This window comes from Phocoena phocoena, chromosome 8, assembly GCF_963924675.1.
Source record: "Phocoena phocoena chromosome 8, mPhoPho1.1, whole genome shotgun sequence".
In the NCBI taxonomy this organism is placed as follows: domain Eukaryota; kingdom Metazoa; phylum Chordata; class Mammalia; order Artiodactyla; family Phocoenidae; genus Phocoena; species Phocoena phocoena.
This window is the reverse complement of record NC_089226.1, coordinates 64,299,714-64,314,881: the sequence shown is the minus strand read 5'-3', so window position 1 is coordinate 64,314,881 and position 15,168 is coordinate 64,299,714. Positions and strand designations below refer to the sequence as shown.

At 42.1% G+C, this 15,168-nt stretch overlaps 1 protein-coding gene across 2 annotated transcripts in view; it reads right to left on the bottom strand.

Moving 5' to 3' along the window:
* SWAP70 (switching B cell complex subunit SWAP70) overlaps positions 1 to 13,841 on the bottom strand; it is a 75,117-nt gene extending 61,276 nt beyond the window's left edge. Inside the window, exon 1 of one of the 2 annotated variants that reach the window (XM_065881716.1) lies at positions 13,648 to 13,841. In XM_065881716.1, the coding sequence (XP_065737788.1) occupies positions 13,648 to 13,746 (99 nt within the window). In that variant the 5' untranslated portion in view covers positions 13,747 to 13,841. The remainder of the gene's footprint in view (positions 1 to 13,647) is intronic. The other variant, XM_065881717.1, reaches the window with a different exon arrangement.
* Positions 13,842 to 15,168: the final 1,327 nt, after the last annotated feature.

Sequence of the window (15,168 nt, the reverse complement as noted above, 5' to 3'; positions counted from 1 at the left end):
TAGAAGGCTAAGCCTTGAAGATCTTGTCTGCTATCCCACATTTCGCAAATGAGGAATATGAAGCCCAGCAAGGAGAAGAAACCTTCCAGGGTCACACAAATAACAGAGCAGAGACAAGTCTCCTGACTCCCTAACCAGTGTTCTCTCTCCTGACAGTTTTTCCTGTGCCTCCAAGGGATTTACTTTCCAAATCTTTCATTACAGTTGTTCTTATAGAGGAGCTTCACACATTTCTTAAGGTCAGTGACAACTGTTCCTCTAGAAGCATTCTCTGACCTAACTCCTCCAATTCTCACCACAGGCTAGGTAGGTTCCCTTCCTCTGTGTTTCCCAGCGCTGTGTACTTTATATCATATTTGAATTGTCGGTTTGCTGATCTATATCACTCACAAGACTTCAAGCTCCATGAGGGTAGGGAGCATATCGGTTTTGATTCCCACTGCCACCATCCCAGTCTAGCACGCATCAACTTTCACAGAAGTCCCCCACTTGGTCTCCCCATCTCCAGCCTCTCCCCTCATGTCAACACACCCACATTGTTAGAATAATCTCAAAACTCTACCTTTGTCATATATCTACCCAAAAAGTATTAATAACTTCCTCTCTTTACAGGATCAGTTCTAAACTACTCATTCTAACATAGTCCACAAATACATATTAATCATGTATTCTGTACAAGAACGAAACCATCTAAAATGTAACCCCATCTCCCTTTAAATCCTAATTTTCCACCATGCCTCAAATCAAACACGACTCCCCCCAGAGTATTTCCTTACTGCTCACAAATACTCCAAGTTTTAGCTCCTGCTCTTATCCACAACGCTACCATCATACCTGTCATCTTTCTGTGACTATACTGGACAAGATTTGCCCCATTCCCTCCAGAAGCAGCTGACATTCCATCGCCTCCATGAAACGTTTCTCGTCTACAACTGTCTGCACCTTTTTTTTTTTTACAGATTTATTTTATTTATTTATTTATTTTTTGGCTGAGTTGCGTCTTCGTTGCTGTGCGTGGGCTTTCTCTAGGTGCTCAAGTGGGGGCTACTCTTCATTGCTGTGTGCGGGTTTCTCATTGTGGTGGCTTCTCTTGTTGCGGAGCACATGCTCTAGGCGCGCGGGCTTCAGTAGTTGTGGCACGTGGGCTCAGTAGTTGTGGCACACGGGCTTAGTTGCTCCATGGGGGATCTTCCCGGACCAGGGCTCGAACCCATGTCCCTTGCGTTGGCAGGCAGATTCTTAACCACTGTGCCACCAGGGAAGCCCCTAAAACTGTCTGCATCTTTTTCTCTATTTCCTTTAAACTTCTACAGCAGCTCCATCTGACAGAAATATGCAAACTACATATGGAATTAAAAATTTTTAATAGCCACATTTTTAAAACATAAAAAGAAACAGGGAGGGCTTCCCTGGTGGCGCAGTGTTTGAGAGTCCGCCTGCCGATGCAGGGGACACAGGTTCGTGCCCTGGTCCGGGAAGATCCCACATGCCGCGGAGCGGCTGGGCCCGTGAGCCATGGCCGCTGAGTCTGCGCGTCCAGAGCCTGTGCTCCGCAACGGGAGAGGCCACAACAGTGAGAGGCCTGCATACAGAAAAAAAAAAAGAAACAGGTAAAATTAATTTTACTAATGTATCCAAAATATTATAACTACAACATGTAATCAATATTTTTAAAAGAGATATCTTATGTTATTTTCTTGTACTAAGTCTCTGAAATCCTGTGTATATTTTATATTTACAGCACATCTCAATTCAGACTAGCTACTTTTTCTTTTTTAAAAAAAAAAAAAAAAATTATTTATTTGGTTGCTCCAGGTCTTAGTTGCAGCAGGCGGGCGTTGCGGCATGCGAACTCTTAGTTGCTGCATGTGGGATCTAGTTTCCTGACCAGGGATGGAACCCAAGCCCCCTGCATTGGGAGCACAGAGTCTTATCCACTGCGCCATCAGGGAAGTCCCATGGACTAGCTACTTTTCAATGCTCAATAGCCAGATGTGGTTAATGGCTAATGTACTGGACAGCATGGTCTACAGCCCTCATTTTCCACACTTTCTAGAACTTGCTTATACTTTATCTTGTTGTAGTCATTTCATGTATTATCTTCTTTACTAAACTCCACACTCCTCAACGTAAGGGACAATGCTGTATATTTTTCACTTCCCCAGAGTCCCTAGCAAAAGGTATAGATTAAAACCTTCAAATTTGTATACTGTTTTGTAGATCAATTTTCTTCAACATCAGTGTTTGGTAAGAAACAGTTGGCTGGTAAATGTTCTGTTGTAACACATAGAGGTTGTGAGCTCCATCTATTCAAGCAAGTATATTGTTAAAATGTCTTATAATTCCCATTTAACAGAGAGTCCTAAATACAACAAGCAAAGCAAATTCCCCAAAGTCACCCCGGTGAAGAACTTCAGAATTCCAACCTAGTTCGATCTAACAGCCTGGTGTCCCATTATCTAACAGCATTTTCTCAAATCATCTCTGAAGGAAGTCACTGAGAGTTAAGTCAGCTGCCTACCAGCTCCTGCTCTCAACTCCAAGGTAACAGCATCTGCCTGAGACATACAACACCCTATGAACAAAAAGCACTGATGAGGGATGGACTGGGAGTTTGTGGTTGGTAGATGCAAACTATTACATTTAGAATGAATAAACAAGGTCCTAATGTATACCACATGTATAGCAATATCCTGTGATAAACCACAATGGAAAAGAATATAAAAAAAGAATATATGTATGTGTATAACTGAGTCACTTTGCTGTAGAGAAGAGATTGGCAAAACACTGTAAATCAACTATACTTCAATTAAAAAAAGAACTGATGGAGATGTGCTGCCTGGTAATGCAGATGCTCCATCCTCCCAGAGGTGCCTACCCAGTGAAATATAATACCTTCGACATTGTCCATCTGACAGAACAACTTTTATTCTAACTGCTGTCACTTCTGGTTGGTAAGCCATTGTGGCTGTAAAGCTAAATATTCCTAAGGAAGCAAAGGGTAAAGAAGGCATAGAAGAACCTTGAGATGAAAAAACTAATTTTTCTGACATTGTAGAAATCTCTTCCTAACTCTAAGATCTCCTTATATGAAATTTGACTATATGCAGATTTACTCCCAAATACCTTTTTACAATTAAAAATTAATTTCTGAAAACTGCAGTTTCAAGTAGACACAGATTTGGGGTTAAAAAAAAAGGAATCTGAAGGTAGAATGAGAAGAAGGAAATAAAGCAGAAAGCAGAGGAGAAAAATAGATTTATGAAATGAAACCTTGGGAAACAAAAAGGAAGCTGAGGCAAAGACTAACTTAGACTTATGTTGCAGGATTCGGATTCCAATGTGTCAATAATCATTGAGGGGATTACAATAACCCTCCTGGGGGGGTGGGGCGGTGGGGGGGTCGGGGAATGAGAGGGCAAACTGAATAAGTGAGAAAAGGTTATTCAAAGCCTCTTCCGTCTCTAGCTTCCAGTTACTATGTACCTCTGGGACTGCAGTAAGACCCCAAAGGAAATACAAAATGGGGACCAGGAAGGTTAAGAGCCTCTGAGTCATAAGATTAGAAATGCACTGGCTATTAAGATGGAAGGCCACACACACAAAAGTGCCTCGTGGATTGCGTATTATCCTCAATAAAGCAAAAGTTTACATATATTTCAAAAAAACAAAAACTTCCAGTCTATCTTACTGAAAAGTTTCTAGCAAGTAAGAAACGGAAAAAGGAAATAATCCAGAATCCATTATTACCATTTTAAGATGTTTGAATGTCTCTTACATGCTCTTTATTTGGAGAGCTGTCTTTACTGTTTCATTTTGGTGAGATACAAAAAATATTTACAAAGACTTTCACAGGCTCGCTCCTAAGTCATGCTCTGGTTCTCTAAATGGGGTTTTTTTTTAATTAGATTTTTAGAACAGAAACAACTTTAACCACAGGGGTTAACAGAAACATAACACTAAAGATTAGGGAGGGAATACTATACATGCCAAATTCACAAGAATTAACCAAATCTTTTATATTGTGTTTCACACAATAAAAGCCCTTTACTGCAATTTGCTTCCTTTATATTTTCAACAGATCACTGGCCTGGCTCAATTACTTTTGTAACTAGCAAGATTAAAAATTTTTGAAGCTAAATGCCTACATGGGAACAGAACACATGACATTATTCACAAGATACGAAAATCAACCGCAGGGCAAAAATTAAAGAACATTTAGTTGAAAATCTATCATTGAGAAATGAATAAAGATTCAAACTACTCATGTTGTTCCTCAATTTTTTTTCATTTACATCCTCACTAGCTGTGTGCTCTTTTACTTCAAAAGGGCACAATTTAAAACAAAACAAAACCCTGCGTTTCTAAAAACAACAGGATAAGAGTGCAGCGCCAATAATCTTATTCAAGACATTTCCAGCACTGACATGTAATTCACACTGTAACCATAATTGTAAAGTAAAATTATAACAGACGTTGGAAAACTATCACTAGATTTTGCTAGATTTAAGAAGACAACACTAACTATAACAGTAAGGGTACTAATTTTAAGGTACTTTTTTATTGAAGTATAGTTGATTTACAATGTTCTTTTAGTTTCAGGTGTACAACAAAATAATTCAGTTATATATATACAGATATATATTCTTTTTCAGGTTCTTTTCCCTTATAAGTTATTACAAAATATTGAATATACTACACATATTATGTATAGTAGTGTGCATATGTTAATCCCAACCTCCTAATTTATCCTTCCCTCCTCCTTTCCCTTTCGGTAACCACAAGTTTGTTTTCTATGTCTGTGGGTCTATTTCTGTTTTGTAAATAAGTTCATTTGTGTCCTATTTTTTAAGATTCCACATATAAGTGATATACGATATTTGTCTTTCTCTGTCTGGCTTACTTCATTTAGTATGATAATCTCTAGGTCCATCCATGTTGCTGCAAATGGCATTATTCATTCTTTTTTATGGCTGAGTAATATTCCATTGTGTGTGTGTGTGTTTGTGTGTGTGTATATATATATACTACATCTTCTTTATTCATTCATCAGTCAATAGGCATTGTAAACAGTGCTGCAACGAACACTGGGATGCATGTACCTCTCTGAATTACAGTTTTCTCCAGATATATGCCCAGGAGTGAGATTGCTGGATCATATGACAATTTTATCTTAAGGAAACTCCATACTGTTCTCCAAGTGGCTGCACCAACTTACATTCCCATCAACAGTGTAGGAGAGTTCAATTTTAAGGTACATTTGATTTCTGGAAGGAATACAAAAAAAAATAGTAACAATGGTTACCTCAGGGGCAGGTAACTAGTGTGGGCCAGGGGTTGGAGGAAACTTACTTTTCACTTTTGTAAATGCCCTTTATTACATTATGAATTTTATACCATATGTATATATGAACTATTCAAAAAGTTTCTTTTTGATGTACATTTGTTTAAATGATAGGCTTCATCTTTTCAACTTCTTGGAACTGCATGTATTTCTAAGTAACACTGGAGATTTAGTATCTTTCTGCAAGACCATCAAAATACTAAATAATTTGAAGATAATTTTTAAACACCAATGGAGAAGAAAATAATTGTTGCTTCTCCTTCAAACAATATGTCCAATAACTATTTCCCTTATGACTTTTGTAAACTTATATACCTAAAAGTAACAATGTCTGTTTCAGATGGCATATTAATAAAGTTTACTAAAATATGGAATCCACACACAAATGTCCCTCATTAAAAAAAAAAAAAAGACAAAAGAAGGGCACAAACATCAAAACCAAGGGAAAAATTGGTGAAAAAAAAGTTCAATAATGTTTACTCAGCTACCTACATGTATGTAGCACCTTCCTATAGATATAAAGAAAAGTTTCCATCAAAAATCTCTCCCAGTAGTTTTTAACTGAATTCAAGATGAACATAGACTTAAACTACAGTTTTTTCTAAGGAAGGGCTATTAATGAATACAAGTATAAAAGCAAGTAAAGAATGTGTTTCTGAAGATTTCTCTCCCACCATAAGCCTATTGCTATCTACTTCAGCAGCTGAGAAGTAGATCTCCACACAATTAGAACAAGCTTAACTTAATAACTTAGGGCTTCCCTGGTGGCGCAGTGGTTGAGAGTCCACCTGCCGATGCAGGGGACACGGGTTCGTGCCCCGGTCCGGGAAGATCCCACATGCCGCGGAGCGGCTGGGCCCATAAGCCATGGCCGCTGAGACTGCACGTCCGGAGCCTGTGCTCTGCAACGGGAGAGGCCACAACAGTGAGAGGCCCACGTACCGCAAAAAAAAAAAAGAAGAAGAAGAAGAAGAAACAATAACTTAGTTTAGTATCCCTCTGTGTTCCAGCCTGAAAAATAGTGACAGCAAATCAATGACAGTTAAGAAAATGAGTTGCGGGCTTCCCTGGTGGCACAGTGGTTAAGAATCCTCCTGCCAATGCAGGGGACACGGGTTCGAGCCCTGACCCGGGAAGATCCCACATGCCACGGAGCAACTAAGCCCGTGTGCCACAACTACTGAGCCTGTGCTCTAGAACCCACATGCCACAACTACTGAAGCCCACGCGCCTAGAGCCCGTGCTCCACAATAATAGAGGCCGCCGCAATGAGAAGCCCACGCACCTCAACAAAGAGTAACCCCTGCTCGCTGCAACCAGAGAAAAGCCCACGTGCAGCAATGAAGACCCAACACAGCCAAAAATAAAAATAAATAAATTCATTTTAAAAAAATGAGTTGCCTTCTAAAAATCCAATTACAGATTAAGCTAATACAGCTGATGACTGCTATGGGGGTGCACAGGCTGACTGTGCGGGTGGAGACCTATACAGCTACAACTCAGCTACAACCTATACAGCTACAACTCAGAGCCAGAAATGCCACAACTGGAGCCAAAGAGACAGAGGTCCCCTGGAGAGGGTGCACAAATTGCCAGGAGGAAGCTCAAGGAAATCACAGGGAATGTGGAAGAAAGAATCAAGGTAAGGAAAGTGAGGCAGAGTTGGTTCCCTATTTGTTGGAGGGCATGGAGGTGATAAGGGGTGTTCTTTAATGAAGATCAAGATATTGACCTGCAATGACCTCATGCCCAGCTGTTTTAACAAGAAACGTCACTGTGGCTAGAGCAGGGGTCCCCAACCCCCAGGCCGCAGACCAGTACCGGTCCGCAGCCTGTTAGGAACTGGCCGCACAGCAGGAAGTGAGTGGCACGCAAGCAAACCTTCATCTGCCATTCCCATCACTCCCCACTGTTCGCATTACCACCTGAACCATCCCCCGCGGCCGCCCTGTGGAAATACTGTCTTCCACAAAACCAGTCCCTACTGCCAAAAAGGTTGGGGACTGCTGGACTAGAGGACAGCCCAACATCTGCTTCTATAGTAGCTTATGTAAGTCACAAATAGTTTTTAAATTCTGTGTTCTGTAGTTTTATCTTATTGCGAAGTTTAATGAAAATCTATGTTTGCCTCAACAAATATCTTTTATTTTTAATAAATTTTTTTGTCTGCGTTGGGTCTTCATTGCTGCACACGGGCTTTCTCTAGTTGCGGCAAGCGGGGGCTACTCTTTGCTGCTGTGTGCAGGCTTCTCATTGCAGTGGCTTCTCTTGTTGCAGAGCACGGGCTCTAGGTGCACGGGCTTCAGTATTTGTGGCACGCGGGCTCAGTAGTTGTGGCTCACGGGCTGTAGAGCGCAGGCTCAGAAGTTGTGGCTCTCGGGCTTAGTTGCTCCGTGGCATGCGTGATCTTCCCAGGGATCGAACCCGTGTCCCCTGCATTGGCAGGCATTGGCAGGCGGATTCTTAACCGCTGCACCACCAGGGAAGTCCCAACAGATATCTTTCTTATGTTAATTTTTTCTTTGTATTTTAAGTTTCAAAATTTATACAGATGGTAATTTTTGTTTTACTCAAAAATATGCTATTACTCTTCAATAAGTGGTCCTGGGAAAACTGGACAGCTACATGTAAAAGAATGAAATTAGAACACTCCCTAACACCATACACAAAAATAAACTCAAAATGATTAAAGACCTAAATGTAAGGCCAGATACTATAAAACTCTTAGAGGTAAACATAGGCAGAACATTCTATGACATAAATCACAGCAAGATCCTTTTTGACCCACCTCCTAGAGAAATGGAAATAAAAACAAAAATAAACAAATGGAACCTAATGAAACTTAAAAGCTTTTGCAAAGTAAAGGAAACCATAAACAAGACGAAAAGACAACCCTCAGAATGGGAGAAAATATCTGTAAATGAAGCAACTGATGAAGGCTTAATCTCCTTTAATATGAGCTGCTCAATATCAAAAAAACAAACAACCCCATCCAAAAATGGGTGGAAGACCTAAACAGACATTTCTCCAAAGAAGATATACAGATTGCCAACAAACACATGAAAGGATGCTCAACATCACTGATCACTAGAGAAATGCAAATCAAAACTACAATGAGGGGGCTTCCCTGGTGGCGCAGTGGTTGAGAGTCTGCCTGCCGATGCAGGGTACACGGGTTCGTGCCCCGGTCTGGGAAGACCCCACATGCCGCGGAGCGGCTGGGCCCGTGAGCCATGGCCGCTGAGCCTGTGCTCCGCAATGGGACAGGCCACAACAGTGAGAAGCCCGTGTACAGAAAAAAAAAAAAAAAAAAAAAAACTACAATGAGGTATCACCTCATACCAGTCAGAATGGCCATCATCAAAAAAATCTACAAACAATAAATGCTGGAGAGGGTGTGGAGAAAAGGAAATCCTCTTGCACTGTTGGTGGGAATGTAAATTGATACAGCCACTATGGAGAACAGTATGGAGGTTCCTTAAACTAAAAATAGAACTACCATATGACCCAGCAATCCCAGTACTGGGGATATACCCTGAGAAAACCATAATTCAAAAAGAGTCATGTACCACAGTGTTCACTGCAGCTCTATTTACAATAGCCAGGTCATGGAAGCAACCTAAGTGTCCATCGACAGATGAATGGATAAAGAAGATGTGGCACATATATACAATGGAATATTACTCAGCCATAAAAAGGAACGATATTGAGTTACTTGTAGTGAGGTGGATGGACCTAGAGACTGTCATACAGAGTGAAGGAAGTCAGAAAGAGAAAAACAAATACCTTAGGCTAACACATATATATAGAATCTAAAAAAAAAATGGTTCTGAAGAACCTAGAGGCAGGACAGGAATAAAGACGCAGACGTAGAGAATGGACTTGAGGACACGGGGAGGGGGAAGGGTAAGCTGGGATGAAGTGAGAGAGCGGCATGGACATATATACACTACCAAATGTAAAACAGATAGCTAGTAGGAAGCAGCCGCATAGCACAGGGAGATCAGCTTGGTGCTTTGTGACCACCTAGAGGGGTGGGATAGGGAGGGTGGGAGGGAGATGCAAGAGGGAGGAGATATGGGGATATATGTATACGTATAGCTGATTCACTTTGTTATACAGCAGAAACTAACACACCATTGTAAAGCAATTATACTCCAATAAAGATGTTTTAAAAATGCTATTAGTTAATAATAAAATTTAGGTATAAAAAATAAGCTTTTTGACTTGTGGTTGCCAAGCGGAAGGCGAGGTGAGAGAGGGATGGATTGGGAGTTTGGGATTAGCAGATGCAAACTATTATATATAGAATGGATAAACAACGAGGTCCTACTGTACAGCACAGGGAACTATATTTAATATCCTGTGATAAACCATAATAGAAAATATGAAAAAGAATGTATATATGTATAACTGAATCACTTTGCTATACAGCAGAAATCAACACAACACTCTAAATCAACTATACTTCAATAAAGTAAATTTTTAAAATTAAAAAAAAATTTTTTTAAATAAGCTTTTTGGGGACTTCCCTGGTGGCACAATGGTTAAGAATCCGCCTGCCAATGCAGGGGACACGGGTTCGAGCCCTGGTCCGGGAAGATCCTACATGCCCTGGAACAACTAAGCCCAGGCGCCAAAACTACTGAGCCTGCACTCTAGAGCCCGCAAGCCACAACTGCTGAAGCCCGTGCACCTAGAGCCCGTGCTCCGCAACGAGAGAAGCCACCGCAATGAGAAGCCCTCGCACTGCAAGGAAAACCCAACGCAGCCAAAAGAAAAATAGTAAGATTTTTGTACTAAACTGGGGGCCCTCAAGGAAAATATTTACTAATTATAGCAGTGACCCAAACACATTTATCTAAATGAGTACTGTACTGCAAAGAAATCTCCTTAAAAGTCAAAAATAAATTTATTCCCAAGATGATGCCAACACTCCAAACTTTTCACAACTTCTCTTCACAAAAGAAGAAATAATGTAGTTTATGAGCTACGGCAGGGAAGAATCAATATCATTACTTTACAATCTCCAAAATATATGTACATAATAATAATAAGTTAACTCTCAAAGATAACAGACGATGTTTACCTTGAAAATCTCTTCTTTCTCAGCACCAGTGTTGCCCCAAAGTGGTTCTTATATCCCATTTCTGGTCCCCTGGCTTCCATTCTTCCTCTCACCACCTACTGTAGCCATTCCCCAAGGCCACTGTTGAACCTCTTCTCTCCTTTTTCCAAGCTTCAACTACCAAGACCCTGTACCAACAGCCCCACACTTACCCAAGGACATCATCTCCAGGTAAATATCCATCCATCAAAAACTCTTTCTTATATACACAAACACATTCATATCCTACACTCCAATCAAAATCAGTTACACAGAAGTCCCTATAAATGCCTGATTAATTCCTGTGGCCTGCAGTAGTTCACAGGGATCCCTTAGAGCTAAAAGCAGTCAATAAATACCCATTGAAAGAAAGAAAGAATGAATGAATGAATGAATGAATAGGATGGGCTTAATCCTCCTCCCATTTCCACATAATCACATTCTAGCTTTCTTCAGAGGCAATTTCAAAGCTTTTTCATGAAGTAATTCCACCAGTAAAAAGTACTGGTCTCTTCCTCTAAAATCTCATGGGCTCTTATCTTCTATCACATTCAACATCTTCCTCTCCATAGTATTCCTGTACTTCCTATCTCTACCACCAGATCTTACATTTTTTAAGGATAGGGTAATTGTCTAAGTAATATAATCTATATATATACACAGAAAGGCAGAGAGAGACTTCTCTAACGGTTGCCTATTCTTTTAGTTTGCCTACCAACATTTAAACTCTTTGAACGCAAAAATTCATATGTTTCTTTTTCCCCCACCTTCACTATCATATCACCCTTAGAATTAGGCACAGTATCTAACACATGAAGTGTCACCACTCACGTCAAAAACTGTGAAGGTAATTCAAAAAGACAAGTGTCCAAAGTATTTTAAAATGCCCATACAGTTTTCCAAAGCAATCAATTTTAACCTCATTTTGGGTATGTAATTTTTAGTCTGCTATTTAATAAATCAATTGTATGATATTTTCTCCAAGGAGATATTAACTCTTAAGAGCCTAAAAATACTGATCTTTTTATAAAATTAGCATGGTAATTTGCACAAAGTATATGCAAAAGGTTATTTATGAACAAATGAATGAATGAGCAAATTAAGGCAAAAATTCTATTCCTAGCCAATGGATCAATGAACGTCGAACTTCAGAGTCAAAACTCCAAAAAGGAGAGAACTAAATAGAAACTTTTTAATATTTCCAATTCCAGAAACACTGGCAAGATGAACAGAACTGAATCAATCCCGAAATCTCTCAGTTAAGCAGACAAAGAGACAAAATACAACGGCACATTTGCATTATCAACATCCTGTGGGTAAAAGCTATGCACTAGGATTTAATACTTCCTGCCAAGCCCACAGTCAAGAATCCTCTGGACACTTTTTCCATAAGCAGCCACAAAGACAATTTTGAATGGCGTACAACAAAAGTAATAGAAAATATTTCGTTAATGCCATCAATTGGAAGAGAAAAAAATGAAAAAATAGTGAAAACAAACAGAAACCAAATAGTCAAATGGTAACGCTAAATCGAACATCATAATTAAATGTAATTGGTCTAAACACACCAATTAAAAGATTGTTAGAATGGATTAAAAAAAAAAAAAAAACAAGACCCAACTACATGCCATCTACAAGAAACTCACTTTAAACATAGTGGTATAGGTAAATTAAAAATAAAAACAGTGAAGAGTAAAATGCAACTCTATTCATAATCACCAAAAAATGGAAATAACACAAATGTTCTTCAAGGGTGAATGGATTAACTATGGTACAACCATACAATGGAATATTGCTTAGCAATAAAACGAATTACTGATACACAACAACATAGGTGAATCTCTAAGGCATTATGCTGAGCAAAAGAAGTCACTGTCAAAAGGTTACATACTGTATGACTCCATTTTTATGACACTGTAGAAGAGACAAAACTATAGCAGTTAAGAACAGATCATTGATTGCCAGCAGTTGAGGAAGAGGGGGGCAGCATGAGGGAACTTTTGGGGATGATGGAACCCTGATTTTGGTAGTAGTTATACAAATCTATATATGTTAAAACTCAGAACCATCCACCAAAATAGTCAATTTTACTCTATGTTAATTTTAAAAATAAAGTCAAATAAAGATTAAATGGATGATCTCTATGAAACCTTCCAGACTATGTTTTTATGAATGAGAAAAAAAAGAGAAGGGTAAAAGGAAAACAGGCAGAACGCTAAGTCCCACTGGCATAAAAGCCACTAGTCATGAGAACCTCCTGATTACTGCACAAAATATACAAAGCAAACTCAATCTTCAGAAATTCACTCCCGTATATTTTTAAATGTCTATGAATGGCTCTTCTTGTCTGTTTCCATATTTTACACTTTCAAGAAGCTGCCAATTTCTCCTGGCTAAATGCCACTTACCCTGCTTGGGGTTACTCAATTTACAAGCATTCCTTTATTTATACCTTATACGCTCGTTTAATGATGGGGTCTTTGGCAGTCACAATAAAGACTCTGCAAAAGCACTTGCTTTTGCAAAGTGCCAGATCAGAGCTTCTCACCCGGAAACTAAAGTCCCTGCGGCACACGGCACACCCTCGATTCGTTCCAGACCTGAGGACGCTAGGTCTTCCTCCCTAGTCGGAAAGGGTACCCCACCGCCAAAGCGCCCCAAAATTGGAGGCCGCTGCGAGCCAGGCTCTGGGGCACTTCTCTCTTCTCGGAACTGCCTGGTTGCCTGGAGGGCATTTGGCCGTTTTGAGAACTGCCCCGGTGTGCAGCGTGCCCCTTAGAGGGCTCTGACCAGTCACCTTGGGCAAGTCCCTTCCTCTCCCAGAGCAGGGAGGAAACTTTGGATAGGTTTCCTAAGGGGGCCTCCCACCGCCCTCTCCGAGTCAAACTTTCTGGGCCTCCCGCGCCAACAGGGAGACCGGCTCGCCCCTCAGAGCCCCCCACCCGCGCCGTCCCTTGCTCACCAGGAGCCCCGAGGGAACTAACGCACCGGTCCGAGCGCGAGGCCCGAAAGCAAGAGGGAGGCGAAAAATGCCAAATCCCGGTCTCGGCTCCCTCCACCCCGAGCAGGCCGCTCGGCCGCATTCCGGTCCGCCATTCCCTATGGTCACCGCCCGCCTGCCCGCTTCCACCCGGTGGTAGTAGAGCACGCGCTGGGTAGGGGCGAGTGCGGGCCCGCGGTAGGCGGGTGCGCCCACCTTGAGCTGGGACTTCGAGACCTTGCCGCTGTGGTCCAGGTCGAGCGCGGTGAAAGCATGCCAGATGGCCTTGAGCAGCTCGTCCTTCAAGCCCCCCATGGCCGCGGCCCTGCTACCCCGGCTGCCGCGACTGTCCTACCAGCCACTCGGCGCGTCTGACGCCCCTTGGCCTCTGCCGCCACCGCCCGCCGCGCTGTCACCTGACAGCGGCAGACCCCGCCCCCGCCAGGCCCCGCCCATTCGGCGCCCGCGGGGAGCCGCGCTGTGCAGCTGGAGCTCTGGGTCCGGTGGTCTGCCTCTCCCTGCCGGTAGGAGCGCCCGGCCTCCTTTCCCGGCTAGAACGGCAAGCGCCACCACGCATCCCCCTAGTGCTCCCAAGACCAGCTCGGGCCATTTTCGATGCTCGCATGCCCCCCAAACAAGAGCCCCTATCCCGAGAAAAAATATGAGAGTCCAGCGTCCCACAGTGAAAAATGGAGCCCTGCTCCTGACCCGGGGACGGGGTCACTTTCTGAGGAGGCCGGACAAGATCCCCAAAAGTCCCCGGTCAGGGGTTCAAATGCTGGCACAGTACCTAGTGGGAGAGGAGGGGGAGGAGAAGCCGGGAAGGGCCTCGAGGGAAGTTGGTTCATGCATTTCGCAAACGTCTCTTGATGCCTACTGTGTAGTCGTCTCCGGGGGCAAAGAGTTGAGGTTTAAGGTGGGTTTAGAAATCAGAGGGTCAGACAACCTTTTCTAACTCTCAGCTGTTGAGGGACAGTTCACAATTTAGGAAGGGCTTGATGTGGGTAATGCTGCTGTTTCCTGATGTTTCTGTGCTTGCATAATAGGAGATCTGGAAGGACCCCAGCAAATCACTCCACCCATCTTACTAATCAGAATGGTTGGACCATTCAAAAGAACCTATCTGTGCCCGGAAGAGCGTCCTCCTCATTGCAGATGTTCATTTGATATCTGTTAACAATGATCACTTGACCTCTTTGGGCTTCAAATGTTCCACGTATGAAATGAGCGTGGTTGCTCCAGATGTTCTGGAAGGGTTCTCCTAGTGCTCACATCCTAAGATAATAAATATTGCTGGCTGACTCCAGTCTGATTAAGTCACCAGGCACAGTGCCTTGCATCTCCAATCCAAGACCAAATCTGGACAAAATGGATAGAAAAACAAATACCAAGAGTTTTCAAAGGGAAACGGTTCTCAGATGAAGTTTGGTTTTGTTTTCCTCTTTTATGTTCCTAAATGCACGTATATGAACTTTATTAAAAGGAAAAGGGCATCATAAGGAAGGGGGATTTGGAAAGAGCAGAAAAGGAAGGAGCAGCTTCAGTGAGCTTCAGGCCAAAGGGAACTTGGTGGGGCAGAGGAAAGGATGGCCCAGTTGAAGGGAAGGGGCAAAAGCAGAGGGACTGTCAGTCTCTCACTGTGAGGGCCCTAGAAGCCCCACTTCTCCATTTGTCAGGACTTTTCTTGCTCTGCCAGAATCCAGTCTCTATCAATGATCTTCCCCAACTCCAGCTCAA